Source organism: Hyaena hyaena, unplaced genomic scaffold (genome assembly GCF_003009895.1).
Source record: "Hyaena hyaena isolate Hyena2069 unplaced genomic scaffold, ASM300989v1 scaffold_212, whole genome shotgun sequence".
In the NCBI taxonomy this organism is placed as follows: Eukaryota; Metazoa; Chordata; class Mammalia; order Carnivora; family Hyaenidae; genus Hyaena; species Hyaena hyaena.
Window position 1 is genome coordinate 845389 of NW_024080845.1, and position 26140 is coordinate 871528.

At 38.6% G+C, this 26140-nt stretch overlaps 1 protein-coding gene and 1 pseudogene across 1 annotated transcript; both read right to left on the minus strand.

Moving 5' to 3' along the window:
* Nucleotides 1-1082: 1082 nt before the first annotated feature.
* On the minus strand, nt 1083-24240 carry ARF4 (ADP ribosylation factor 4). The gene is made up of 6 exons (XM_039242444.1): nt 23868-24240; nt 14297-14377; nt 13707-13816; nt 7769-7840; nt 4266-4391; nt 1083-2044 (listed from the first exon to the last, which is right to left on the minus strand). Exons 1-6 carry the CDS (start codon nt 23932-23934, stop codon nt 1958-1960), a joined length of 543 nt encoding a protein of 180 aa, XP_039098375.1. The 5' UTR covers nt 23935-24240; the 3' UTR covers nt 1083-1957.
* LOC120238614 lies at nt 5822-7230 on the minus strand (annotated as a pseudogene).
* Nucleotides 24241-26140: the final 1900 nt, after the last annotated feature.

Sequence of the window (26140 nt, forward strand, 5' to 3'; positions counted from 1 at the left end):
TATCCAAAATGAAAGAATACCTTTCTTATTCAGAGAGAATGGAGAATTCATTCAGTGGGCTAAGAAAGTTGTACTTTTATCAAGTGACCGATGTTAAACACACACTTTACCCCAGTAACCTGTATGACAATCATCAAGCATTTAATTCTAATTTCCTTTCACTTGGTTCCGCACTTTATTATTCAAAAATATATTTTACTAGCATGTATTTGGTTTGAAAATAAAATTTCAATCCACAAATTTATCTGAATCTATACAAGCCACTAAGAACTTTTTTAAAAAGGTTTATAAAATACATAAAACAGTATAGACAAAAACTAAGTCATAAGGTTACCAAGTTGAGTCCTTAATAACAATAGATGTAGTTAACAAAGTATATATACCTTTACTGCCTTATTAACAAAAAATTAGTCACACTCAGCTCTCTGCAGTTCTGAAATACGTGAAGACAAAAAGGAAAGTGCTTGTGACTCTTCTACACAGGAGAGCAGCACTGCTAACAGTCTGCAGTCTGCCATGCAAACAGCACTTACATTTTTTAAAAGCTAACATCAGGGGCACCTGGGTGGCTCAGTTGGTTAAGCGTCCGACTTCGGCTCAGGTCATGATCCCACGGTTCGTGGGTTTGAGCCCTGTGTTGGGCTCTGTGGTGATCTCTATCTAGCTCAGAGCCTGGAGCCTGCTTCAGATTCTGTATCTTCCTCTCTCTCTGACCCTCCCCTGCTCATGCAGTCTCTCTTTCTCTCTCTCTCAGAAATAAATAAAACATTAAAAAAAAAAAAAGCTATCAGTTGTGAAACAAACACATGCATACATGCTTTTTGGGCAGTTCATTTTATTACAGCTTTTGCCTCTGAGTTTAGAAATGTACAATGTCAAACTCTAAAAGAAGCTAAAATTTTGAAGTTGCTCCCCACCACTCTGTTATATACATGATAGCAACCTGTATTTTATTTCCAATGTAAACAATTAGTAAATTCACTGAGGCCTCTATTATTGTTCACAAAATATATGCAAATAAACTTCATTAAATAAGAAAATCCATTTCAAACATCTTGAAGACTCAAAAAGAACACACACAATTACATATTTTTATCATTTTATTAGGAAGAATTCCAAATGGGTTATGAAGAAAACTTACTGAGTTTGATGAGTTTTCCAAAAACTCTTAATGAAGATATGTTCACCAATAAACAATAAAACATCAGCAGAACTATCATATACTGGGCAAAGAGTCAGGCTGATACCAAAAAGCAACATGCAACATAAAAAAGACACAATATAAAGGAAGACAATCTGCTGGGTATTAAAAAATCATTTCAATATGAACTCTTTGCAACCAGCACAGAACTAATTAGCTATCAAATCCAAACCACACTAAGGTAAGCTTGGCTGATGAAAAGCCAGGATTCAATAATGGGGAGAAAACAGAAGCTCCTCAGTGCAAGAGATCTGAATAGTGTTTTAGAGCATTTCCCTGGCTGGTACAAGCAGTATTAGAAAATCTTTTTGGCAAGGGAGAAAAATAAATACAAATGGAATGCTACATTTTTTTTAAATCAGCAGACTGTCCCAGGAATGATAAAGGTATCAGTTAAGTAGCAAGGGGATAACTTTAAAACGTTATTTCTTGTGGGCTCGAAAAACATTCAAAAACGGGTTTATTTAAAGGTGTCACAATTGCTATGTCCAGGCATTTAGGCTTAAGGGAAGTAAAATTAAAAGAGGACACTTTTTTCCCAAGTTAAGGAGAATTTCTCTAAAACCAAGCATATTGCTAAAAAGCAATATTATACTTGGCAAACAATAATTGGCAACAAAATAAGTTTAAACGCTGTAATATTCTGCCCAAACCAGTCCCAGATACTGTTTAATAACCAAGATGCAAACTAATTTTGTTGTAACAAGCCTAGACCAATTCTATCAAATGTGTCCTTGGTTAGATATCCAGTTTCATTTAACGTTTTGAAAGCTCATTTGACAGCCAGTCAAGTCCCTCATACAGACCAGTTCCTTGTGTAGCACAAGTGGCTTGAACATACCACTGTAGAGAAAGAACAAGAAAGTACGTGATTAACAGAAGACTATATATAACCACAGTCTTTAGAATTTCTTAATCAGAAGATTAAATACTTGCTCCCAACTGTCCAAAGTATTATTTAGTCAGCAGTTACCATAAATATATAGGAAAAAAGAACTATATAAAACAACAGGAAGAACGACATAAATTTGTTGAAGTTTGGATCTCACAAATGATTAATTTTATAATGATTTCACTGACTATACAGATTCGGAGTGTTCTAATACATGCTTCTCACAAACTCGTGCCACATTTAAATCTACTCTTATTGATCCATTAGATTGAATCAATGATCTATACTCCTTAATCCGAAAAGAACATTCATAGGAAGATTAGTAACTAAATACCCATCAGGTCCTTATAACCCTCTTATTTCCCATAAAACTAAGTATAGAGTACAGAAGGCAAATTTTCAAAAAAAGTAGGAGCTGCTGATAGAGGAAGGCTTTTCAGATAATTTCACTATCTGTAATTTCAAGCATTCCAAAAAGTTTCACTTTTTAAAATGGTAATGAATCATATCTCAATAATTGCACGAAATAACATGAAAAGCTAACAAAGAGCAAGAAAAAGATCTAGAAAGCAATTTAATTACCTTGAGGGATAGTTTCTTTTTAATATTTTTCTTCACTGACTAGTTTTATTCTGTCTTACAATAAAGACTTGACTTTATTATTGCAAGGTCAATGCAAGTATACTGTGCTACCAATTATTATTTGAATACCAAACACCCAGTAACCTAGAAGGCTGGGAAAAGGCACAAATTCTTATCTTCACAGAACTGGAAACTGGTAGCATTTACAGTTTATCTTGTTTAAATCATCCTGGGACATCTCAAACTATATAGTTACTGCCATAACACACTATTTACCTTGTTGACAACTTCGTAAAAACCTCGTAAAACACAAGTCACACTAAAGTTTGTGATATCTTTGTATATAAAACAGTACATTGTGTTTTCCCAGTATTTAAATTGCTGACCTAAACAAGCTATTGGAGACCAAGTATAATATTTCTCACAATTTTAATTTTTTTTTAAGTTTATTTATTTTTGAGAGACAGAATAGGGGGGTTGGGGCAGAGAGAGAGCGGGGGAGACACAGAATCCGAAGCAGGCTCCAGGCTCTGAGAGGATCAGCACAGAACCCAACACAGGGCTTGAACCCATCAACCACGAGATCATGATCTGAGCCAAAGTCAGACACCCCTCTTATAATTTTAAATTCAAAATTTGTTTAATGTCATAATTATAGTTCACAAGCTTTGGATGTTAACAGGCAAACAGTATAAAATAATATTATGTAAAATATGGTTGCTAAATATTGCAGTTTTAATAAGAAAACCAAATTACAGGGGCGCCTGGGTGGCTTAGTCGGTTAAGCGTCCAACTGACTTTCGCTTAGGTCATGATCTCGCAGTTCGTGGGTTCGAGCCCTGCGTCGGGCTCTGTGCTGACTGCCAGCTCAGAGCCTGGAGCCTGTTTCAGTCTGTGACTCCCTCTCTCTCTGACACTCCCCTGCTCACGCTGTCTTTCTCCTAGAAATGAATAAAACATTAAAAAAAAAAATTTAAAATTAGGGGCTCCTGGGTGGCTTAGTCAGTTAAGCGTCTGACTTCAGCTCAGGTTATGATCTTACAATTCATGGGTTCGAGCCCCGCCCCGAATCGGGCTCTGTGCTGACAGCTCAGAGCCTGGAGCCTGCTTCGGATTCTGTGTCTCCCTCTCTCTCTGACCCTCCCCTGCTCACGCTGTCTCTCTCTCTCAGAAATAAATAAAACATTAAAAAAATTAAAATTAAATTAACAATATCAATAATCCTTATATAATTCTCATAAAGTACAATTTTCCATATCTTTATCAATACTAAATGTTTTGAGGGTAAAGTGAATACAAATTAAATCAAATAAAGGTATCAAAACATTTGGATTCTTAAGGGATAAATATTAAATGTTTAAAAAAGGAGAAGATATTAAGGTAGTTTAAAACTGAACACACATTTATAAAAACCTGAAAGGACTCATGTCTGTAAGCAAGACTATATTACTGTACTATTTCAAATGATGTACTTATTATCTATTCAAAAGGAACAATTACTTAGTATGTATTTAAATTGAATACTTGCTTAAACAATTATACTATTACTTCTGAAAGTCATGAGGTTAATATGAATCTCCAAATACTTACTGTTCTGTTACGAAGAGACTGAAGACCTAATTTATCTGTCATTTCACTGATGGCCATAGCATTTGGCAAATCCTGTTTGTTTGCAAAAAGCAGCAACACTGCATCTTGCAACTCATCTTCCTGAAGCTGGAAATAAAAGCTAACAGGTTAACAACTAACAAACTGGAACTCAATTATTGTTACAAATGAGGGAAAATACTGTCTTCCTGTGTATATCACTTATTCAACATTAAGCACATTATTAAACATCAACCTAATTTCACTACATGAAGTTCAGACACTCTTAGAACTTAAACCTCATATCCTTCAATTTTTTAAATCCCCAGCAAATAATTATACACCTTTCAAATAAAGCAAAACTATTTTTCAAGGCAATCAGCCTGCACTCCTTTAAAGTAAATCATTCATTTCAGCTTTCATGATCATCCATTAAGAGTCAGGATTGGCAAGGACAAGAAACATACAGGAATACGTATTTATGGCAGAATCTTATGGTACTCAGTAGTAAAGGTATTTAGAGGATTCTTTTTGAACTTGTATTCCTTTCTAGCCAGCTGGACCATACAATAGTGGGACAACAAAACAATTATTAGGGTATTAGCAGTATTATGAAAAATACAAGAACACAAGAGTATATTATAATAAGAAATAATGCAAGAGTAAATCATAATATAATTAATAAATAAAAGTACACAGTAGAAGCTGGCAGGCATGAGTACTGACACATGACACAGCAGGGACAAGCCTTGAAAACTTATGCTAAGTGAAAAGTAACAAAAAGTTAAAAAAGACCACGTACTGTATGATTCTATTTGTATGAATGTCTAGAATAGGCATATATATACATGTGTGTATATATATATATATATAAAGTATATATGTATGTGTATATATATGTATATATGTGTGTATATATATATATATATATATATAGTAAATTAGTGGTTGCAACAGTTGGGGGTATGGGGTGGAGTGGGGTGGAGTAGGGGAAGGAATGTGGAATAGTTCTAGAGAATGGCTTTCTAGGTCAATGACAATGTTCTAAAATTAGACTGTGGTAATGTTTGCATAATTCTGTATAATAAAACCAGTAACTTACACATTTTAAATGCGTGAAGTTTATTGTATATGAATTGTATCTTGATAAAGCTTTTTACAAAAAAGAGTAGAAGGGGTGATAGTTATCTCATCAGACAAACTACCAGTGACTTAGTTATACATCTACTGGCACAATGGCTTTACAAAATGCACTACAGTCTTAGAAGTAATGAATGAGAATTAAGATGTCACTTCAGTAAATATTTTATGGCTATACAAGTTTGAAACCATGACAAGGTGCCTCTCTAGCAAGATTCCTTAACAAGCTTTCACTATATAAATACAGCTGACCCTTGAATAAATTGGGTTTCAACTGTGTAGGTCAATTTATACGTGGATTTTTTTGCAGTACATTACTGTAAATGCATTTTCTCTTCCTTACAATTTTCTTAATAACATTTTTTATCTAGCTTACTTTATTGTAAAAATATGGTATACAATAAATACAATAGGTGAAATGTGTTAACTTATTGGTCAACAGTAGGCTATTACTATACTACTAGTTAAGTTTTTTTGTGTGGGAGATAAATCTAAAATGAGATTTAGTTCAATAAAATACAACTGATAGTTAGAAAAAGAATCAAGATGTGGGTGTATCATTTTCTAATTTTTCTAATATTTTAGTTGACTGGCAAATGCACAGAAACATTCCAAATTAGAGTTGGGACTGCCAAGAGTATTGCAGGAAAAAGGTCCATGTTCAGCAGAAAGCTGGATTATAGGTCTTTTGGGACCCTCCCAATGCTGAGATTTTCAGATTCTTTTAGAGTATGCCAGTCACTTTAAATATATTTAAAACAACAGATTCCATGTTATAGTGTGAGGCTACAAAAAAACTGCAGGTATTAGAATAGTTCTGAAAACACTAAAAAAAAAACTACTTGAAATTTGCTATTTAAATGACCTATCAAAGACTGAAACAAAAACTGACACAATGGGATTCTTATTAGATCACGGGGAAATTCTTCTCAAGCTGCAGAACAGGTTCCTTAAAGTAAAATCCTTTGCCCAATTGGCTTTACTCCCTAAATGAGGTTTTGGATCACATGTAGAATAAGTGCATATCTCTAATTTGTAGGCTTTGTTGGATTGGCTTTATCTTGCCTGAATTTTCCATATTGTCCAAATCAACTATTTACTCTTTTCAGTCTGTATTATTTTTTTCAGTCTGTATTTTTAAAAGTTTACTTTCTGAAGTTTAATTGTAATCTCTTCTTTCCAACATCAACAGTTTTTCCTCCAAATCACAAGATTCTTGGTAGGATTTCATTATTAATTTAGCTTTAAAACAGATTTCATATGATCCATGAACACACTTAGGGTTAATTTTCTCCAGATTTTTTTAAGTGCAGTCAAAAGTTGCATCCTGTCTAATGCAAGCTTTTTCATTTCAAAAGCAATTTTCCAGGTCCTCAATTTTAGCTTCAATTTGCTTATCTTGCATGATTTGCTCTGCTGGAGTTTTGGGTTTTGGTTTTTTTTTTTTCCCTTTACATCAACCATTGATTTATATTCCAAGAGTTGTTTTGTCTGTGCTTGCAGCCTGAGCAGCAGGGTTGAGCAGTCCTTGGTCCTCAGGCTGCACCACCTGGGCACCCATGGCCTGTGCTGCCCACCTTCCCCACCCCGCCTCCTGCTCCAGAGTCCGAGGGCTTGGCGGCCGCTTTGCTCTTCAGGCTGCTTCTCCACTGTGACTGGCACAAAGAGCCACCTGGGATGGGAAGATGCGGCCTAAGAAGCCAACATTCCCGCCACTAAATTATAGCCCAGGAAAGCAACAGTTAAGTTTTTGAGTATTCAAAAGTTGTATGTGGATTTTCAACTGTACCCAGCTGTACACATGGTTGGGTGGGGCTTGAGCTGGCATCCCTAATTCCCATGTTGCTCCAGGGTCAACTGTATATGAAAACAATCTGATACCTGGCAAAGCCAAAATACCATCATCAACCGAAATGCTACTACCTTCAGGTGGAATTCTTTATCATGGCTGCTATTACAAAACATTTCAAAGTATAGGTTATACAGGAATAGCACAGAGAAAACCGAACCCAATGACCTTGGGAATAAGGGATTTGAAGATTCTTATATCACAAAAGTTTCAAAACCATAGATTTTTTTTATCCATTAAATAAAGGACTGGACTAATGGAGACATCCTCAACCAGAGGAGCATGTCACCCATGGAACATTAAAAAGCTGAGCCTTCTTCCCATCTTAATGAAGTAGCTACTCTTCTTGTGTGTTTTTTAAAAAGCTCTGTAAGAGATTTTTATGTGCATGGTTTTTCCTAGCCCTAAAAAAATTCACTGCTATTATTTAATCACAGTAAGGTACCAACCACTAACAATACTGCGGTCACCCTGAAAAACACATCTTGCAAACAATAAACTTAAAAAATACTCTTACCATTTTCTGCAGCTCTTCCGCTCCTTCCTGAATTCTTTCACGATCATTACTATCTACCACAAAAATAAGACCCTAGGGAAAAATTGTGTAAATAAATGGTAGCAGTTAACTTTATTTTTTTTTTATTATTTTTTTTTTTAAAATTTTTTTTTTTTTTTATGTTTTATTTATTTCTAAGAGAGAGAGAGAGACAGTGTGAGCAGGGGAGGGTCAGAGAGAGAGGGAGTCACAGACTGAAACAGGCTCCAGGCTCTGAGCTGGCAGTCAGCACAGAGCCCGACGCGGGGCTCGAACCCACGAACCGCGAGATCATGACCTAAGTGAAAGTCGGATGCTTAACCGACTAAGCCACCCAGGCGCCCCGGTAGCAGTTAACTTTAAAGGAGACACTAAATATAAAACAAGTACAAGCAGAAAAACTATATTTAGTTCAATGTTAAGGAAGACAAGGTCTCCTTATTAAAAGAAAAAGGAATAGGACCCTAACTAAAAATAGATATGAGCACTATTTGTGATTTTAACTTACATTATTAAAAAAAAAAATCTTGGGGCCCTGGGTGGCTCAACCAGTTGGTTAAGCGTCCAACTTTGGCTCAGGTCATGATCTCCTGGTTCTTGGGTTCAAGCTCTGCATTTGGCTCTGCACTGATAGCTCGAAGCTTGGAGTCTGCTTTGGATTCTGTATCTGCCCTTCCTCTCTCTCTCTGCCCCTCCCCTGCTGGTGTTCTCTTTCAAAAATAAACATTCAAAAAAATAATAAAATAAAAATCTTACTCTTAAACAAATGATCACTTTTCTCAACTACACTAAGGATAAATTTTATCCCTCTTCCCTTAGGCAGGAAAGCATAGGTGGGAGTAAAGATAAAAGAATAAACCAAAGACTAAATATCCATGAATTTACTAACTGAAATTAGCTTATTCAGTCAAAGGCAAGCATAAAGTGTTTAAAAAAAAGTAAGAGGGGGAAAGGGGACCCTACAACTTTGTGGGGTTTTTTTTTTTTTTTTTTTTGAAAATTTATTTATTTTTGAGAGACAGAGAAAGAGCACGAGCAGGGGAAAAGCAGAGAGGGAGACACAGAATTCCAAGTAGGCTCCAGGATCTGAGCTGTCAACAGACATGAGGCTCGAACTCAAACTGCGAGATCACAACCTGAGCTGAAGTCAGATGCTTAACCAAGTAAGCCACTTCGGCACCCCTACAGTTTTTATAGGCTTCTTAGGGAAAAGTCAGTTCTGTTCCAGACTGTTGCTAACTTGATTAAATAATACTTTTTTTTTTTTTTTTAAGTTAAGCTTTAGGCTCAACGTGGGGCTTGAACTCATGTCCCTGAGCTCCTGAGTCCCACAGACTGAGTTGGCCAGGTGCCTCCAGACGTGAAATTCTTTTTAATTTTTTAAAAATTTTTATTTATTTTTGAGAAAGAGTGAATGAGTGTACATGAGAGCGGGGATGGAAAGAGAGAGTTGGGGGGACAGAGGATCTGAAAAGGGCTTAATGCTGACAGCAGAGAGCCCGATGTGGGGCTTGAACCCACAAACCACAAAACCATGACCTGAGCCAAAGTTGGACACTTAACCAACTAAGCCAGTCAGGTGCCCTGATAAGAAATCCTTAACAGATGGGGCGCCTGGGTGGCTCAGTCGGTTTAGCATCTGACTTCGGCTCAGGTCATGATCTCACGGTTTGTGGGTTCAAGCCCCATGTCAGGCCCTGTGCTGCCAGCTCAGAGCCTGGAGCCTGCTTTGGATTCTGTGTCTCCCTCTCTCTCTGACCCTCCCCTGTTCATGCTGTCTCTCTGTCTCTCTCTCTCTCTCTAAGGAAGGAAGGAAGGAAGGAAGGAAGGAAGGAAGGAAGGAAGGAAGGAAGGAAGGAAGGAAGAAATCCTTAACAGAAAGAAAAGTAGTAACCATTCCGATATTCACAAATATTAAAATTCTATGCCAGAAAAGAAGAATTAAGGAAACAGTTAAGACTTTTCTAAAAACTTTCAAATGGAAAAGTATAAAATTTTCAACTGGAGTGAGAGAGGGTAGATTACCTTGATAACTTTGTTAAAATCTATTCCTATTAATACTAAAGAGATTACTTCAAATATTATTCTCCCTACAACGCTAACCATTATAGTATTTATGATCACTTGTCACTGTAGCACAAACTGTCTTGCGTTTACTTATTTATGTGGGTAAGTAGATTAAATCCACTGAGAGCATAAAATCCACTTAGGGCAAGGGGCTATGTTATTTTGTATTTACCCCTCAGGACCACCACAGTACTAAGCTTGCCAGGGTTACTAAATATTTACTTTAGGCTATGGTCATTAAATAACAATTTCCTTTGGTCTAGCAAATTGCAAACCCGTTTCCTTAATCTCTGCTGGAAACCATTATTTTAAACATCCTAACCACTGAAAATACTTCTGGTGCTATGAGTGCCAGTATGGCATAATGGAAAAATAACCAAATTCAAATCAAAGACTACTTATCATATAAATTATCTAATCTTTGAACATGCCTCCTCTTTTATAAAACTATGCTGTCAACTTTATAAGCCTGTTAAATGTAACCATAGAGATACAGTAAGAATCTAGCATCGAATCGCTTATCACAGGCATTCAGGAAAGACTGTCTCCTTCTTCTATTCCAAAAGCTATTCCTTTTTAGGTTCTACCCCTTTGGAAGAGGCAATGCCTCCAAAAGGGATCCAAATTTATCTGGACTACTAACAATCCATTTCTATTGTCTTAAAACGTAGGGGCAACCCGGGTAGCTCAGCTGGTTAGGAGTGCAACTATTGATTTCTGATCAGGTTATGACCTTAGGCATTGGGTGTGGAACCTGCTTGAGATTCATTCTCTCCCTTCCTCCCTCTCCCTCTCTCTGTCCCTCTGCCTAGCCCCACCCCCGTCCTGCGCACAAGTGTGCTAATAATAGCTAAATAAAAATAAAGTAAAATAAAATGTAAAATAATGCTCTCAGTCCCAAAGTAACACCACTGGGAGAGAGAACTATTTCAGCAATAAATTCAGAGTTATTCACTTCCTGAGACAACCTAGAATCAAGACTGTAGAAAAGCTTAGATCCTAAAGATAAGTTTGGCTACAGTAAGAAAAGGTTACTTAAAAGGCCAAATGCTTACTTATTTAGAATAGCAAAATGATTTGAATTGTCTAATGAAGGAAGAGGAATTTACACAATAAACCGTGTCCTGGCTTGTTAAAAAAGTGAGAAGCATGGTTAAATGGTATTGGTTTCTTTTGTATTTTATAGCTAAAACAACTGATCAGGAATACTAGAAAAGCTGGTGCAAAAGCTTAGCTGAGATTACATCAGGTAATACATAAAACTTTCTCCTGTAGGCATGAGTTCTCAAGGAAGAAGTTCTTGGACTTTTGATTATGAGGTGATCTAAAAGGCCAGGAATGGGGGCACCTGGGTGGCTCAGTCGGTTAAGAGTCCGGCTTCGGCTCAGGTCATGATCTCACGGTTCATGGGTTCGAGCCCCACATCGGGCTCTGTGCTGACAGCCAGTTCAGAGCCTGGAGCCTGTTTCAGATTCTGTCTCCCCCTCTCTCTCTGACCTTCCCCTGCTCATGCTGTCTCTCTCTCTCAAAAATAAATAAAACATTAAAAAAAAATTTTTTTAAATAAATAAATAAAAGGCCAGGAATGAGTCTAATCTCAATTAAAAACTCTAAAGTAAGTTACAAAGCATTGTAAACAAATCTAGGATGAGATTAGGGTTACTCTTGGTCAAGAATAACAAATTAAGGATTAGCAAAGTCTTACTTCATCCCTAATTTTACTTCAAAAATGTAAATCAAAGGACTATGACTTGCTTTAAAATAATCTAAAAGATGAGGTGTATCTTAATTGAGAGGAATATCGATTAAACAATACTGGCTGTATCCTAATAATTGAAGTTACGTGAAAGAGATGTGGAAGTTTATATGCTATTCTCTATACTTTTGCATACATTTGACAATTTCCATTAATATTTTTTAAGCACATGACTCATATCAAAATAGCTTTTAAAAAAGTGTTTATTTTTGTGAGAGAGAAAGAGAGAGCAAGCAAGAGCAGGGGAGAGGCAGAGGAAGAAGGAGAGAGAATCTGAAGCAGACTCCACACTGTCAATGCAGAGCCTGACACGGGGCTCAAAGCCACAAACTGCAAGATCATGACCTGAGTCAAAATCAGAAGCCCAACCGAGCCACCCAAGCGTCCCTCAAAATAACTTTTCTAATCACAGCTAATGAACTGAAACATTCTAATTTTTAAATAAAAAAGCATGTCGTTTATTGGACATGACATGCTACTTAAACCTGGTAGTTCCAGCCACTGCCTAGGGTACTCACTGCCACCTGGTGGCAATATACCTCACTTGCATACAACGTTCTAAGAGTTGGAGACCAAGAATGACATCTGCAAATTTAACACATATGAAGGGTTTGTAACATCACACATTACTTAAAAATGTATTTATCAACTCCAGGAGTAAACAAAAACTGATGAGAAACTTCTCTTGTGGTAGACAACACAAGGGAGTTGGAACAAGTTTCAAGAGATATGCAGAACAAGAACCACCTCTCCAGTCTTATAAGTTATTCCAAGCTTCAGCTTGCTCCTATGTGAGAGGTAGACTAGAGCAGCGGTTTTCAAAAGGGAGCAAGTTTGTCCCCAAGGGATATTTTGCAATATGTGTAGATATTTTTGGTTACTGCAACTGGGTGGGGTGGGGTTTGCTACTGGCACCTAGTGGGTAGAGGACAGGGATGCTGCTAAACATCCTACAATGCAGACAGCCTCCCCTCACCCAACAATAGTTACTCTGTTAACTATTTTTAATGTTTGTTTATTTTGAGAGAGACAGAGCACGAGGAAATAAAGGGCAGAGAGAGGCAGAGAGAATGAATTCCAAGCAGGCTCCACACTGCCAGTGCAGAACCTGATGTAGGGCTTGAACCCATGAATTGTGAGATCATGGCCTTAGCTGAAACCAAGAATCAGATGCTTAACTGAGCCACCCAGGTGCCCCAAGGCCCGAAATTCTAGCAGATTCTCTGGTGGTGGTACTGATGCTGTTGGTTTGAGAAGCAGGGGCACCTGGGTGGCACAGTTGGTTAAGCGTCTGACTTCGGCTCAGGTCATGATCTCACAGTTCGTGGGTTCGAGCCCCGCATTGGGCTCTGTGCTGACAGCTAGCTCAGAGCCTGGAGCCTGCTTCAGATTCTGTATCTCTCTCTCTGACCCTCCCCTGCTCTCTCTCAGAAATAAATTAAAAACAAACAAAAAAAATTTTTTAAAAAGTTTAAGAAGCATTACTGAGACCTAGTTTATATCCCCAGAGATTCCAATTCAAGTTAATGATCAGCACTTTGGGATTGTTTTTTTTTTGAAGCTCCCCAGGTGATTCTAATGTGTAGCCAAATTTGAGAACTCCTACTCTACAAGATTACTAAGGTCTCTCTCATGCCACTATTATATATACTACATGAAAATACAAAAATACCTTATAAACCAACAAGGTAGATCTATATTAATATAATTTTTTCTTAATGTATGGGCTAAATGAAGGACTATTAATTACCCTTTACTCATTAAAAATTACAATGATAAAGTTATATAGACCTTACTTTTTAGACTAAGAACAAAACCAAGAGAACTATAGATGAGACATCTCATTCAATCTTGAGAATCACCCCCCACCTAATCTTCCAAAATACTGTTATGATGGCTATGTAAATCATCCACACTGGATAATTTAGCCTTCAAAGGCATGAGTGAGAGAGTTCACTGAAGAATATGTAAGCAGTGATAAGAATGCCAACTCACATAGTAAACACCAACACCCAGTCAAATAGTAGATATTAACAGAAACCTTAAAGCATAAAACATATAAAGAAAAGTTATACAAACTGCATAGCATTCCCTTACCTGGGTATTTTGGAAGTAATGCCTCCAGAGAGGCCTAATTTTATCCTGACCACCAACATCCCATACCGTGAAACAAATGTTCTTATATTCTACTGTTTCCACATTAAAACCTAGAAAGAAAAAAAAAGACAGTGGTGCAAAATGTCATAAAGAAAATAAACCTCTTTATTATAGAATTCTCTCAGAATTGCTTTTTTAAAGTCCTACTAATTAACAAACTTAAAAAGAACCTAAGCCAGTTATAATGATAGATATATGCCACAGGACATTTGTCCATTGAATGCACAAAACCAAAAGTGAACCCTATGGTTAACCACAGACTTTGGATGATTATAATGTGTCAATGAGGTTCATCAATTGTAACAAATGTACCACTCAAATGAGTGATGCTGATAAACGGAAAAGCTACCTACACATGAGGGTGGGGAGTATATGGGAAATCTCTGTATCTTCCTCTCAATTTTTCTGCGAACATAAAGCTGCTCTAAAGAAATAAACCATAAAAATTGTTTCAATATTAAACCATATTCTATTTCATTTTATAGCATACTATTATGATATAAATTAAAGTCATCTGTAAACTTTCTTACCAATGGTAGGAATGGTGGTGACTATCTCCCCTAACTTCAGTTTATACAGAATGGTCGTCTTGCCAGCAGCATCCAATCCAACTAGAAAAAGACATTATAGATTTTAAATCTAGACCAAAAGCACACTTGAGAATTAATTCTACAACAAATTCATAGTCTGAAAGCAAAAGTCAACTGGTCAAGGTACAAATGAGTTAGAACAGAAATTACTTCATTTCTGATCCCCAAGGGCAACACTTGCTACACAAAGCTTTTCCATTTTTCTTTCTAGACCTAGAGAGACAACATGTAGTAGGGAAAAGAAAAGAGTTTCTGGCTGACTCAGGCTCTTGTCTTCTAGATTTGCTTTGCCACAAACTAGTTAATTCCCTTTAAACAAGTCACTCTAGAAAACAAGGGGAATGAATCATTTAATATAAGATTTTTTCTAATTCAAGTTCTTATTTAATTCTATGAACTACTCTTATTTTTAAAAACACAATTTACAAACTGAATCAGAAAACACACAGAAACAAGTGAATAAAGGAGTGACCGGGTGGCTCAGTCTCTTAAGCATCCGATAGGCTCAGGTCACGATCCCAGGGTAGTGGGATCAAGTCCCGCTTGGACTCTCTCTCCCTCTGCCCCTTCCCCCACTTGCGTGCTCTCTCTAAAAAAAATAATAATAATAATAATAAATTTATTTTTAATTAAAAAATTTAAAAAGTGGGGGCTGCATGGGCGGCTCAGTCAGTTAAGCATCCAACTTCAGCTCAGGTTATGATCTCATGGTTCATGGGTTCAAGCCCCAGGTCAGGGTCTATGCTGACAGCTGAGAGCCTACAGCCTGCTTCAGATTCTGTGTATCACTCTCTCTGCCACTCCCCTACTCACACTCTCTCTCAAAAATATGATAAACGTTAAAAAACAGTGAAAAATGAAAAATTTTTAAAGTGAATAAAAATTATCTTTAAAAAATATGTAACTATGCCCTAGTATCCTTAATAATAAAGGAAGATGAGGCCAATTTTACCACTATCTATATCCATTCCTACATCAAATGCACAGAAATGAGAACAAAAAATTGATTAATTTGGGTAACTGAAAGGCCCTATCATATTCACTTCCAATGTAACTAATGACTAAATTCTGTTTTTTATTTTTTTTTCTGAGAGAGAGAGAGACAGCATGAGCAGGGGAGGGTCAGAGAGAGAGGGAGACACAGAATTCGAAGCAGGCTCCAAGCTCTGAGCCAGCTGTGAGCACAGAGCCCAACACGGGGCTCGAACCCACAAACTGTGAGATCATGACCTCAGCTAAAGTCAGACACCCAACCGACTGAGCCACCCAGGCTCCCAACTAATGTCTAAATTCTTAAAATGACTCCTTTGGGGCAGATACAAATAGGGAAGAATGTGCTTGTTTCTGAAGAAAAAAAATCCATACTGGAACAAGATGGTATATCTCTTTATTACATTGATAGTGACGAGCAAATTAAATGCTCATTCTAAGTACGAATCTCTCAAAACCTGCATATTCCCCATGGTTTGCCAAACCTTTCCAAATGGAAGGTCGGTATCTAACAACCTCATGGAATGTATCACTGTTCCAAGGATTTGCCTACCTAGATTTACACGATCACAGACTTTGAAATGAGTTCAACTGAGTATTGATTTGAGCAAGGACGCTTTTTAAATATTTAAATCAAAGCATGACTTGGCACATGAAACAAATGCTATTAAGTTGAAAAAACAAACACAGAGAAATCACCCTACTTACCTAAAATAGACTTACAGGCTGTAGGCAATTTCAGACCCCTTCTACCCATGCAACAAGCGTTTCTGTTCTGTACCCTACGGAGGTTAGCTTTGAGATCTCTCTGGACACTCAAGCAATATACATCTTCATATCCTGTGTCCTCTAATCAAACTCTATTCCCTACTTCTTCATACTGAGATATTTAGGTTTATTCTTTCCAAAAGACTATGATGCTTACTAGTCAGAGTGAGCAGCTAAGCCCTCAGTCACAGGCCTAAGACAAACCAACTGGCACCAGGAGGTGTTTTGTTTTCCGAGTATGGGATAGCATAAAAAAAAAATCCAGGAAACCTAAATCTAAAATATACACAAAGAAACAAAAATAACTGCCTTAAGTTTGACATGTTCAGTAAAAATACAGAAAATGAAGGGTAGAACAAAATGACTGTTTCCTTATTCAAAAAAGTGGTCTTGAAAGAGTAAGTACTTCCCAGGTAATTTTGTTATAAAAAAAGTTTTTAAATGTTTATTTTTGAGAGACAGATAGACACACACACACACACAGAATGCAAGTGGGGGAGGGGCAGAGAGGGAGGGAGAGACAGAATCCAAAGCAGCCTCCATGCTCTGAGCTGTCAGCACAGAGCCTGATGCGGGGCTCGAGCTCAGGAGCTGTGAGACCATGACCTGAGCCACAGTCAGATGCTTAACTGAATGAGCCACCCAGGCGCCCCTCGATGAAATTTAAAAATAAAACAAAATCCACCCTTAAGTAACTAAGTCAAAATATGATTAAACCCAAGTCAGAAGAAGTGAAACTGAGATGCTAATTAGAAAAAACACAAGGGGCACCTGGGTGGTTCAGTTGGTTAAGTGTCAGACTCTTGATCTCAGCTCAGGTCTTGATCTCAATGTTATCAGTTCAAGCCCCAACTTGGGCTTCATGCCCAACTTAAAATAATAATAATAATAATAATAATAATAATAATAATAATACATTTATTTAAAAGAAAAAAACAAACACGAGTTAGGTTTTGAGAAATACAGCACATGCCCATCCTCACTGTAAGTCAAACTGAACCTCACCCATCACTGAAACAATTTAAATCCAAAAATACTGACAAGCAATGGAAGAAACCTAAGACAAATTATGATAATATAGCTATTTTTTAAATTCTAGAAAGGCAGAGAAGTAACCTAATTTTTTTAAATGAAAATATTAGGGGCGCCTGGATGGCTCAGTTGGTTAAGCATCCAACTTCGGCTCAGCTCATGATCTCACAGTTCGTGGGTTAGAGCCCCGCGTCGGGCTCTGTGCTGACAGCTAGCTCAGAGCCTGGAGTCTGCTTCAGATTCTGTATCTCCCTCTCTCTCTGACCCTCACCTGCTCATACTGTATCTCTCTCTCGCTCTCTCTCTCTCTCAGAAGTAAAAACATTAAAATTAAAAAAATAAATGAAAATGTTATACCTGCTTGTGTATATAACTAATATTCTACTTCTAGTTAGAATTTTTTTTTTACATGATAAACATGCATTACTTTCATTAAAAAAATAAATCCCAAGTAGCAGATTTCCTTTATTAATGTTGGGCTGGTTACATTTCTTTAAGATGAATGACTACTTAAGAGCCTTGAATATATTTTGTGTAATTATTTTTAATAAAAAAAATAAGGGGGCAAGTGTTTATAAAATAGTGAACCATAAGGTTTTTAATCAAGTTATTTTAAAAATAAAAGTTGTGTGGTGCCTGGGTAGCTCAGGCAGTTAAGTGGCCAGCTCTTGGTCTCAGCTTGGGTCACGAACTCAAGGTTCATGAGATTGAGGCCCAAACTGGGCTCTGTACTGACAGTGGGGAATCTGCTTGGGATTCTCTCCCTTTCTCCCTGCCCTTCCCCATCATGTGCCATGCTCTCTCTCTCAAGATAAATAAAACTTTAAAATAATAAAATAAAAATTATAAGACAACAGTTAAATAGCTCACACCCACATGAGACTTTAAAATCACAAGAGCTTCTTTTGAGTTGCAACCAAATTAATGCTGTAATAACTGCAAACCAGAAGTTTTTAAAAAGGAGTTTCTACTGCAAGATTAAAGATGCACAATTAATATATACCATCACTGAAAACTCACTGTATAGTTCTTTACTCAAAAACATGTTGATCTAACAATTTTATGCTACTTGAGTCATTTCTTAAGTATGTATTTCCTTAATGTTGCAATGTTTGGCAATGAGATGTCTCCACAAAATGAAACCATAACCAATTCTCAACTAGTCAAGATAAGACTAATCTGTACATTCCAGTAATGCCCTCCCTCCCTTCCACCCCCATAAACAAGTTACTGTATTGAAAGATATACTGGAATTACTGGTTCTCCTTAACTGGACCTGTACTTTGACCAAAGTATTAACAGCAGCAAAACTACCCCCAAAAATCTTTGCCAATCATTAAAACATTTGTCTACTAAAATGTGGCAGCAAGAAATATTCTAAGTTAATGATGCTAGATTCCAACAATTAAAAAAAATTTTTTTTATTGTTTTCTTATTTTGAGGCAGAGAAAAACAGAACATGAGTGAGGGAGGAGCAGAAAGAGAGAGGGAGACAGAATCTGAAACAGGCTCCAGGCTCTGAGCTGTCAGCACAGGGTCCGACACGGGGCTCGAACCCATGAAACATGAAATCATGATCCGAGCCAAAGTTGGGTGCTTAACTGGCTGAGCCATCCAGGTACCTCTAGATTCCAGTGATCTTAACTTGGGGGGAAAACAATGCAGAAAAGAGACTGAGATGAAAAAAGTGTATTTCAGATAGATAAATTTTCACACAGAATAACTTCTCTTCATGTTTTCTTTTCTCTTTAAAATTTTCTACAAGAAAGCTTGAAATACAACTTTACAATTTAAAAATAATTCAAATTGAGTGCTTACTGTGTTCTGAGCACATTGGGTGGATTCCATACATTTTTATAATATAAACCTCACGACTATTCTCCATTTTTCACACACAGCATCTAAGGTTCAGAAATGTCCCCAGAATCACAGGAGTAGAACAGGTATGCAAAACCCCAGGTCTTATAGAGAAATTAGATCCCTCATACAAAGCTGATGGGAATATAAATGGTGTAGCTGTTTTGGAAAAGTTTTGTCAGTTCCTCAAAATGTTAAATATAATTATACAGAACCCAAGACAATTAAAATCATATGCCCCTACAAAAACTTGTTTTCAAATGTTCATAGCAGCATTACTCACAAGAGCCAAAATGGGGAAAGGATCAGATTTCCAGCAAATGATGAATGGATAAACAAAATGTGGTATGTCTATACTATGGAATTACTCTTCAGCCATAAAAAGGAATGAAGTACTGACACATGATCTAATATGAAATGTGAAAACACTGTATTAAGTGAAAGAAGCCACACTAAAGGACACATCATATGATAACACTATGTTAACTGTCATGGATAGACAAACCTATAGAAACTAAAAGTATATGAGTGGTTGCAGAAAGAAGTGGGGAAGAAGGGAAACAGTAACTGCTAACGGTATAGAGTTTCTTTCTGGGCTAATTAAAATGTTCTAGAATTAAGACTGGTGGTGGTGACACAAATTTGTGAATACAGTAAAACTAATGAACTGTACACTTTAAAAGTATAAATTTTACGTTATGTGATGTACACTTTAAAAGTATAAGTTCTATATTATGTGAACTGCATCTCAATTTTTTTAATTAAAGCAAAGAAAAAAAAACCCCTAAGTGTATGCCAGAGCTCTCAAAAGATATTTATATATTGCCATCCTGACTTCAGGTTTCTCTGATGGACACACTGCATTTTAAAAGTTAATAATCCCTCAGAGGTCTGACCATCAAACCTGAAAGTGAAGCCACCAGGTAAAAATATATATAAGCTTAGGTTTTACTTCTAGCAAATAGATCAGAAATATCTGTACTTTGATCTATGTGTTAATTAGCAGCATATTATCAGTCTGAAATCCATTTGCAATAGTGCCAGAGGGTACATCTAAAAATTGTTCTATCAACTTCTAGTGGCATCAAACTAAAGACTTTTTGCCTCTTCTGTTTCTTTAAATACATAACTAATCAAAAGGGCTTTTTTTAAAAATTTATATATATATATATATTTTAATTTCTAGGAAAGAGAGAGAGAGAGACAGCGTGAGCAGGGGAGGGTCAGAGAGAGAGGGAGTCACAGACTGAAACAGGCTCCAGGCTCCGAGCTGGCAGTCAGCACAGAGCCCGACGCGGGGCTCGAACCCACGAACCGCGAGATCATGACCTAAGCGAAAGTCGGACGCTCAACCGATTAAGCCACCCAGGCGCCCCAGGGTTTTTTTTTTTTTTTTTAAAGGCTGGCAACTATGTGTTCAACCAATGACCTCAGAAAATGCTCATAATATGTTAGGTCAAAAAGAGAGAACACAAATATCCTATTAAAAGCCTAAGAGAAGAGGCGCCTGGGTGGCTCAGTCGGTTAAGCGTCCAAGTTCCGCTCAGGTCATGATCACACGGTTCGTGGGTTTGAGCCCTGGATCCAGCTCTGTGCTGACAGCTAGCTCAGAGCCTGGAGCCTCCTTCAGGTTCTGTATCTCCCCCTCTCTCTGACCCTCCCTTGCTCACACTATCTCTCTCTCAGGAATAAATAAAAAACATTAAAAAAAATTTTTTAAATAAAATCCTGAGAGTAAATATTAACAATAGTAAAATGGTAGAATTATAGTTAACTATCATTTTATTCTTTTTTCGTACTTTTAAAATTTAACAAAAAGGACGTATTATTTTTATTTATTTTTTAATGTTTATTTTTGAGAGAAAGAGAGAGCATGAGCAGGGGAGGAGCAGAGAGAAAGGGAGACACAGAATCCAAAGCAGGCTCCAGGCTCTGAGCTGTCACCACAGAGCCCTATGCGGGGCTTGAACTCACGAACTGTGAGATATGACCTGAGCCACAGTCAGATGCTCAACTGAATAAGCCACCCAGGTACGCCAGGACATTTTATTTTTAGATTGAGGACAAAAAATTAAAAATCACATAATAATTATATTTACAAAAAATGCTAGGGAAAAAGCATGAAATGCCACTCTTTGGCTTGAAGCTTCATTTAAAATACTAGTAACATTTTTCAAATTGGCAAATAGAGTAACCTCTCTACCCCGCCTCCCCCAAAACAGTCACACATAAGGCAATACAGAATTATACTGTAATTAGCAATCTTTTAGAAAGCAACTTTTTTCCAGCTTTTCAACAAACAAATACTTTCAAGTTCAAAGAGGGTAGAATTAATTATTCCTCTACAGAACCTACATTAGTGGTTTCCAATGTAAACAAAACTTGGGGAGTCATTTACAAAATTACATCTTATCACAGACCAAGACACTGGAGATCAGCCTAAAAATAAGATAATGCAGGGCTACATGAGGAATCTAAGATGGAAACTGGTCATCTTTGAATTTAAGCTCAATTACATAATTCACGTGAGTGATTTCTCCAAAAAAAAGAAAGGAGACAATTTTTGTCAATCTATATTTTAAATGACATTACATTTGAAACATCGTATTGGTTTTTAATTACTTAACTACAAGCTGTAACTTCAAACATCTTTGAAAATTACTTGAACTTTCTGGGACAACAAGTGTAGGAAAAAAATTTTAAACTTCATGAGCTCACTACTACCTTTCAGTAACACTTGAAAATGAAAGTCACTGACTCAAGAAGGTATGAATTTTATGTGAGCCTTATAAAGGAAAAGGAAGCCCACATATCTGCAAGAGAACATTAACATAGGGGGGAAAAACAATCAACTCCTAATTTTTAAATTTGAATGGGGGCAAGGGACCTTAAGAGTAATTATTTATGCAGACACTCATAAAGCTGGACCAAAAAAAAAAAAAAATCATTTATCAAACTTCCAAATCACCTCTTTCCCTACCCATGCACATATCTTTCTAAGGTTAGACTTCATCTGATGAGTTACTATAAAAGTTGACCTTTTGACTGAAGTGTTTTCAATTAAGTAAACCTGATTATCCCAAAATTAAAGTGCAAAACAAGTAGAGAAAACCTGAGCAATAAAACATTTAACATAAAATAAGTGAATTCCACATTATGACTTCAATCCCTTGCAAAGTTAAACACTTTTTCATTTTCTTTCAGTCATTATTTTTTAGGGGTAGGGGGAGAAATGCTCCTCTTATTATAAATTTAGGAAAGTGCTTATAGGATAATTGTTTCTCCTCCCTCTGAAACTTTTAGCCATCACAGAAAACATAGAATAAGAAACTGCAAGTTGTTTAGAATATATCTTAAGTAAAAGGACCAACGTAGTACATTTCCAGGAACATAACTACGTACTAATTAATTTCCTTAAGGAATAGCCTGGAAGTTCGTTTATCACAGTCCAAAGTCCTCCCAAGGACTTCAGGTCCTTCTTAGACTGTCAATTTTCAGCCACCTTAAAAACTTAATATGCTTGCCTTCCTTAAAAGATGATCTCTATAAATGAAATCTAAACAACTTTAATACAGAAAGTATTTTATCATCATTTTTGAACAAATTATTAACAACTGTTCCATGAATTGTGAAGAAGCTGGAATAACAGTTAAGTGAAAAAAGAACGAAGTGTGGCATGTCCTTAACCTTCATACACCTCCAATGACTGAATCTTGCTTTGGAAAACTTTTAATGGTAGTAGAACTAGAAAATAAAGCTTCCTCCCTATTGTGGAAAATAAACGTCTAACGAACCAAGTTTCAACGTTTACAGTTAGCTGAGATCCACAGAGCTTAGGTGTGATGTAGAGACTACTCACAGTTAATATGGGGGAGGGGTTGCTTACATCACCCAAGTGACATACAAGCCTCTTCTCCCTCAGCTGAAATAACTCAAAACAAAAAAGCTGGCACTGAAAAGCATTTTTTAAAGCCTATTTTCCCCAAAGAATTAAAAAAAAAAAACGCTTTGTAATTGTTATTTAGCAAGGCTACCTTACAGTTAAGTATCAGGATGTACAGTTACTGGAAATTTGTTATAGGCTTAAAAAAAATAGCTTTAAAAGATTTTTCCTATTAAACCTTAGCCAGCTAGATAAAAATCAATTTGAAAACCGAAGAGAGTAAACCAAATGTATTTAGTTTTTGAGAATGGCCAAAAGATACGGGGCCATCAGTGGGGAAGGATAAATAAATATGAAGTGGAGTCCTGCGCGAAGTTTGGCGAAGTGAGCGCTGAGGACTCCGGACTCTTCTGAAACCTTGGGTGCTCCCTGGCCCCGGCTCCGGGCCTGGTCACTTCCTGGCCCAGCCGGCCTCGGGCTCCCGGCGACCGCTCGCTCACACAGCACTGGAGTGTGCAGAGTGTGCGCACAGTGCCGAAAGGGGGAGGAGGAGGAAGGCTAGAGGAGTTCGGCCTCCCTGCGGACCGCTGTCCACACCGGAGAAGAGACCAGCCACACCGCACTCTCAGAACGGGCCTCGCCAGTGTCTTCCGGGCTTAGCGAGCCGGGAGTTCGCTTCCCCCACATCTCCGCCCGATCGGGTCCAGCTTTCAGGAAGATCGAGTAGAGAAAACCGCAGCCAGGAGCGAAGGAACCTTGCCCCGCGGCCCCGTGCGGGCCTTTTACACACCTCTGGGGCGACCGCCCACCTTTCGCCCCATTGTTCCCGGTTAAGAATTCCTCTTGACCCCGAGCCCGCCGCCCCTCCCCCACCACGACGGGCGGAGGGACACACAGGCCCCAAAGCGGCCCCAGGCACGGAGATCCGGCCTTCCCTTATCCCTACTGGGGCCTGCCCTCCGTTCTCGGCCCCTCACTCACCCATCAAAATGCGCATCTGCTTCTTGCCGAAGAGGCGGGAGAAAAGGGAGGAGATGGTGAGGCCCATGGCAATAGTGGCACTTGCGATGGGCAGGAGCAGAAGGGGTTTTGGGGCGTCCCCGGGCCTTCTCCTTTCCCTCTCCCCACAAACTGAGCGAAGGAAGACAAGCTGAGGGAGAAAGCAGGCGACAGAGACGGCTCGCTGGCCGGCGTGTCGGACGAAGCTCCAGAACAAGAATTAACGGGGCGAGGACCTGCTCGACGACTGGCGCGGCAGCTCCGGCTCTGGCGTTTTAGGCTTTGGCTATGCCACGTCACGCGGTAGCCGCGGCTACTCCGGCGGCGGCCCGGCCCCTCCAACGCGGACAGAATCGCGTCACCGCCGCCCCAACCCCCTGCGCTTCCGGTGCTGCCTGAACCACTGCGCCTGCGCACGAAAGGGATTGGCCAGCTTCGCGGACGCGATTCTCTGGCAGTTGTCTCCTCCCGGACGTGGACCGGCGGGGCGAAGCCAGTTAGCACATGCGTGCTGGGAGACGGACAAAGTCCCACCATGCCTTGGCTGGTCACTTCCAATCAGACTTCCACCCGGATAAATACTTTCAGGAGGCTGTTGTCCTTACTTCCGGAAAGGCGCCCTGTGCATTGTGGGTTAGGAAGTGAACCTGTTCTTCCTGCCTTTGGGCGACTTACTCGTAAACTGAATGCACGCTGGGGATTCCCCGGTCCACGAAACTACACGTTTCATGCGCGGAACCAGGCACTTGCGCTAGTGAAGAAGTGAAGACGGGCCCTGCATTCTCAGGAGATAAGTGGTTAAAAACTGTCGTGCAGTTAGAGGCTGTGGCCTAGCCGCATTGCCGTCCCCACTCCAGGTCGTAGTGAACATCCCTAATCCAATGCCAGGATGAGATTAGCTCCGAGACATTTTCATCGACTAGTGCAGCTTTTCAAAGAGAAACCGACATGGGGGGCGCCTGGGTGGCTCAGTTGGTTAAGCGTCCAACGTTGTCTCAGGTCACGATCTTATGGTTCATGGGCTCGAGCCCCACGTCAGGCTCAGAGCCTGGAGCCTGTTTCAGATTCTGTGCCTCCCTCTTCTCTTTGACCCTCCTCAGCTCACGCTGTCTCTCAGAAATAAAACATTAAAAAAAAAAACAACCCAACAAAGAAGGATTGCTTTTCTTTTCTTTTCTTTTTTATTTCTAGGAGAGAGAGAGAGAGAGAGAGACAGCGTGAGCAGGGGAGGGTCAGAGAGAGAGGGAGTCACAGACTGAAATAGGCTCCAGGCTCTGAGCTGGCGGTCAGCACAGAGTCCCACGCGGGGCTCGAACCGACCAACCGCGAGATCATGACCTAAGCGAAAGTCGGTTGCTTAACCGATTAAGCCACCCAGGCGCCCCAGGATTGCTTTTCTTGTATCTTTTCTCCTCCCGGACCCTGGAAAGCTTATTCCTTATGTTGAGAAAGTGGAAAGCCTCCTCACTTAAAATATATATATATTTATGATCTTGGGGGCGCTTGGGTGGCTCAGTCGGTTAAACCTCGACTTCCTTCGGACTTGTCTCAGGTCATGATGATCTGGTCTGTGGGATGGAGCTATGCTGACGGCTCAGAACCTGGAGCCTGTTTCTGATTCTGTGTCTCCCTCTCTGCCCCTCCCCACCTCGCATTCTGTCTCTCAAAAATAAATAAAAAAAATTGTTAATGTTTATAATCTTAATGTTTTCCTGATTCCAAAATTTGGTATATATCCTGTTAAAACAATTTAAAAGCATGTTCCCCATAATTTTCGCCACATCCCCATTATTTCCTCTATACCGTTAATGCAGTTCAAGATTAGGAGCTCCTTCTACCTAAACCCATACGTTGGTTAAGTCCCCATCACCAGCCCTTCAGATCTGTTTAACTCCCTTGGAAAATACTTTCTTGATCTCACTGGATGAATTAGTCTCAAAGAATCATAGCCCCTCTTCATTGTTACGATTTCACATTTAATATTGACAACCTTCTTCCCTTTTCCTCACCCTTGTCTGAAAGTGCTGAGAAGGCAGGACTCTAGTCGGTTTTTATATGTCCTTGTATTCCCTGGAGTTGGCACACCATGACACTCAAATATGGTTGAATGATAGCGGGATGGCTGAATACGCCGTTGTATACGTACTAGGTAGTACTATCACAAGTTAGAATAATACAGAATTATATATTCTAATGAAAAGGTGTCCAAGACACAGCTAGTGGAAAATACCAAATGATGACTAAGTAGTGTAAAA